This window comes from Bufo bufo, chromosome 3 (genome assembly GCF_905171765.1).
Source record: "Bufo bufo chromosome 3, aBufBuf1.1, whole genome shotgun sequence".
Taxonomy (NCBI): domain Eukaryota; kingdom Metazoa; phylum Chordata; class Amphibia; order Anura; family Bufonidae; genus Bufo; species Bufo bufo.
This window is the reverse complement of record NC_053391.1, coordinates 19,407,210-19,410,168: the sequence shown is the minus strand read 5'-3', so window position 1 is coordinate 19,410,168 and position 2,959 is coordinate 19,407,210. Positions and strand designations below refer to the sequence as shown.

Genomic DNA, 2,959 nt, shown 5'->3' with positions numbered 1-2,959 from the left:
ATGCTTCTGGGCACCGGGCCCCTTGTCAGCCTGAGTTAAAGGGAGTTTCCCACAAAGCTCTTTTGAAATTCAATCTTTGGTTTATATCGCTCTCTGTGGACATCACAGCCAAGGGGCGACTCTCTGAGTGTAAAGAGACGTTACTCGGTCAGTATTCATTCATTGTAATATTTATTATAAAACAAGTTTGGCAGGAAAAAAAAAAGAACACATCATAAGGTAGCGAGTCCTACAGTGGAGCTCCACACCTTCCACATTTCATACAGTCTAAAAATTACAGTGGCTTCTAACTTGTCAGCTCTTTCATTTGCCACAAGACCTGATTTTATACTACTGTTTCCTCATACTATACATACACATGGTTACTTCCTCGTGTGAATTTTTAAATGTTTTAAAAGACTTGATTTTTGAGTAAATCCTTTCCCACAATCTGTACATGTAAATGGCTTCTCTCCTGTGTGAGTTTTCTGATGTACAACAAGATGTGATTTCCGACTAAAACAACTATCACATTCTGAGCATAAAAATGTCTTCTCTCCTGTGTGAATTCTCAGATGTGCATCAAGATGTGATTTCTGACTAAAACAACTATCACATTCTGAGCATAAAAATGGCTTCTCTCCTGTGTGAATTCTCAGATGTGCATCAAGATGTGATTTCTGACTAAAACACTTCTCACATTCTGTACATGAAAACGGCTTCTCTCCTGTGTGAATTTTCTGATGACGTGCAAGTTTTGTTTTAAGATTAAAACTCTTCTCACATTCTGAGCATGAATACGGTTTAATTCCTGTGTGAATTTTGTGATGTTCAACAAGATTTCTTTTTGCAATAAATGATTTCCCACATTCTGTACATGAAAACGGCTTCTCTTCTGTGTGAAATCTCTGATGTAGAACAAGATGTGACTTGTTACTAAAACACTTCTCACATTCTGTACATGAAAACGGCTTCTCTCCTGTGTGAATTCTCTCATGTTGAACAAGAAATGACTTCTGACTAAAACACTTTTCACATTCTGTACATGAAAATGGCTTCTCTCCTGTGTGAATTTTCTGATGACGTGCAAGATTTATTTTAAGACTAAAACTCTTCTCACATTCTGAGTATGAATAGGGTTTCTCTCCTATGTGAATTCTCTGATGTTCAACAAGATTTGTTTTTGTAATAAATGATTTCCCACATTCTGGACATTTAAATGACCGTTCACCTTGTTGAGTTTCCTTAAATTTCATTTCTAAAGGTTTCCTACATTCAGCTCTTGTTGACATTTCACCCAGTCTGTGTTCAGTTCTATTACTTACAAATCGTACTTAATTATCTTTTACGTCATAAGAGGAAGAGAAAAGATATTTTTAGTAGCTTCTTATCCTGTCATCACCTGGAGAAAGAAGAAAATATTCATAAGTGAATAGGTCCTTATTTTCCTTGCTACTAATTAATTAATGCTACAAATATATAAATATATGTAACCTGCTTCCCCACACTTATCACTGCTGACATCCCCCGACAAAGCTTCACATTTTGTCAGTCATATTTCTACGCAGTGGCTCTACCGTCCCAAATCTACAGACTAGGTGCACTCTCCACGACACACCCACTGCCGATAAAATTGCAGTAATAGATGCATAAATAACACATGCATAAATACACATAAACCATTTATTCCAAAATACATAAAAAGTATATAAAAGTGAATAAATCTAAAAAAAAAGGTGAAAATGATATGAAATAAAAAATAAGAGCGATATCAATGGATTGATGAAGTGCAATGTGATAAAAAGTAAAATGAAAAGTACAATCACAATAACAGCAATATCAATGGGATAATATATACACCTTATTAAACCATTAGACCTACAGTGCAGACCAAAAGTTTCGACACACCTTCTCATTCAAAGAGTTTTCTTTATTTTCAGGACTATGAAAATTGTAGATTCACACTGAAGGCATCAAAACTATGAATTAACACATGTGGAATTATATACATAACAAACAAGTGTGAAACAACTGAAAATATGTCATATTCTAGGTTCTTCAAAGTAGCCACCTTTTGCTTTGATTACTGCTTTGCACACTCTTGGCATTCTCTTGATGAGCTTCAAGAGGTAGTCCCCTGAAATGGTTTTCACTTCACAGGTGTGCCCTGTCAGGTTTAATAAGTGGGATTTCTTGCCTTATAAATGGGGTTGGGACCATCAGTTGCATTACGGAGAAGTCAGGTGGATACACAGCTGATAGTCCTACTGATTAGACTGTTAGAATTGGTATTATGGCAAGAAAAAAGCAGCTAAGTAAAGAAAAACGAGTGGCCATCATTACTTTAAGAAATGAAAGTCAGTCAGTCAGCCGAAAAATTGGGAAAACTTTGAAAGTAAGGGCTATTTGACCATGAAGGAGAGTGATGGGGTGCTGCGCCAGATGACCTGGCCTCCACAGTCACCGGACCTGAACCCAATCGAGATGGTTTGGGGTGAGCTGGACCGCAGAGTGAAGGCAAAAGGGCCAACAAGTGCTATGCATCTCTGGGAACTCCTTCAAGACTGTTGGAAGAACATTTCAGGGGACTACCTCTTGAAGCTCATCAAGAGAATGCCAAGAGTGTGCGAAGCAGTAATCAAAGCAAAAGGTGGCTACTTTGAAGAACCTAGAATATGACATATTTTCAGTTGTTTCACACTTGTTTGTTATGTATATAATTCCACATGTGTTAATTCCTAGTTTTGATGCCTTCATAGTCATGAAAATAAAGAAAACTCTTTGAATGAGAAGGTGTGTCCAAACTTTTGGTCTGTACTGTATATTAAGAAAATGGTTATCAAATTAAAAAAACATGATTGTTGCATTTATAAATACATAATAAATATACTCCTAAATCCCATGATTTGCCATTTTATGAGTCCATGTTATAATTAGTCATTCATATCATAACGTGATGTAAGTAAAATCTGAAAAATTA

At 36.2% G+C, this 2,959-nt stretch overlaps 1 protein-coding gene across 1 annotated transcript; it reads right to left on the bottom strand.

The window, feature by feature from the left end:
• Positions 1-362: 362 nt before the first annotated feature.
• On the bottom strand, positions 363-1,271 carry LOC120993554 (gastrula zinc finger protein XlCGF8.2DB-like). The gene has a single exon (XM_040422033.1). It carries the CDS (start codon positions 1,269-1,271, stop codon positions 363-365), a length of 909 nt encoding a protein of 302 aa, XP_040277967.1.
• Positions 1,272-2,959: the final 1,688 nt, after the last annotated feature.